The sequence below is a fragment of the Mesitornis unicolor genome, unplaced genomic scaffold (assembly GCF_000695765.1).
Source record: "Mesitornis unicolor isolate BGI_N332 unplaced genomic scaffold, ASM69576v1 scaffold8068, whole genome shotgun sequence".
In the NCBI taxonomy this organism is placed as follows: domain Eukaryota; kingdom Metazoa; phylum Chordata; class Aves; order Mesitornithiformes; family Mesitornithidae; genus Mesitornis; species Mesitornis unicolor.
In genome coordinates this window covers 1149-2034 of record NW_010202477.1, presented here as the reverse complement: position 1 = coordinate 2034, position 886 = coordinate 1149, and the positions used below count along the sequence as shown (strand labels likewise).

The window sequence follows — 886 nt, the reverse complement described above, 5'->3', positions numbered from 1 at the left end:
GACCCCGCATCTGAAACCCTGGCCCCGCATCCAAATCCTGGCCCCGCATCCAAATCCTGACCCCGCATCCAAATCCTGACCCTGCATCCAAAATCCAGAACCCGCATCCAAAACCCTGACCCAGCATCCAAAAACCTGACCCCGCATTCAAAAACCTGGCCCGAAATCCTGACCCCGCATCCAAAATTCTGACCCTGCATGCAAAAACCTGATCCTGCACCAAAAACCCTGACCTTGCATCCAAAAACCTGACTGTGCATCCAAAATCCAGAACCCTGACCCAAAATCCTGACCCTGCACCCAAAACCTGACCCTGCATCCAAAAACCTGACTCTGCATCTGAAATCCTGGCCCAGAAACTTGAGCCCGCATCCAAAATCCTGGCCCTGCATCCAAAACCTGCCCTTGCATCCGAAATCCGGAACCCACATCCAAAACCCTGACCCAAAAACCTGACCCTGCATCCGAATCCTGACCCTGCATCCGAATCCTGACCCTGCATCCGAATCCCTGACCCCGCATCCGAATCCTGACCCCGCATCCGAATCCTGACCCCGCATCCAAATCCTGACCCCGCTTCTCGCTTGGGCCACCTCTTGCATCACCGCTGCTCTTCGTCTGCTTTGCCTCTGCTTCCTCCGAGTTCATTTTGGCATCTCTTGAAGGCCATGGAGTGGGAATTTCTACACCAAGCGCTTCAGGGAGCTTTTTTGGGCTGGAAAGGGTTTGGATTTCACCCGGGATGTGCCAAAACCTGACAGTTTATTTCCTTTTCCCCTTCCTGCAGAGACCACGATCAAGCAGCTGGACGCGGAAGACTTGGAGGAGCTCGGGAAGCTGCAAAACTGAGCGAGGAGCAGGGGTTTGCTCCTCCTCGGCTTTGAGT

General features: G+C 54.5%; 1 protein-coding gene across 1 annotated transcript in view; it reads left to right on the top strand.

The window, feature by feature from the left end:
- The window catches only part of LOC104545302 (ATP-dependent RNA helicase DDX25-like), a 4183-nt gene extending 3334 nt beyond the window's left edge, over positions 1–849 (top strand). Inside the window, exon 9 of the mRNA XM_010190404.1 lies at positions 788–849. Coding sequence (XP_010188706.1) covers positions 788–849 — 62 coding nt within the window. The remainder of the gene's footprint in view (positions 1–787) is intronic.
- Positions 850–886: the final 37 nt, after the last annotated feature.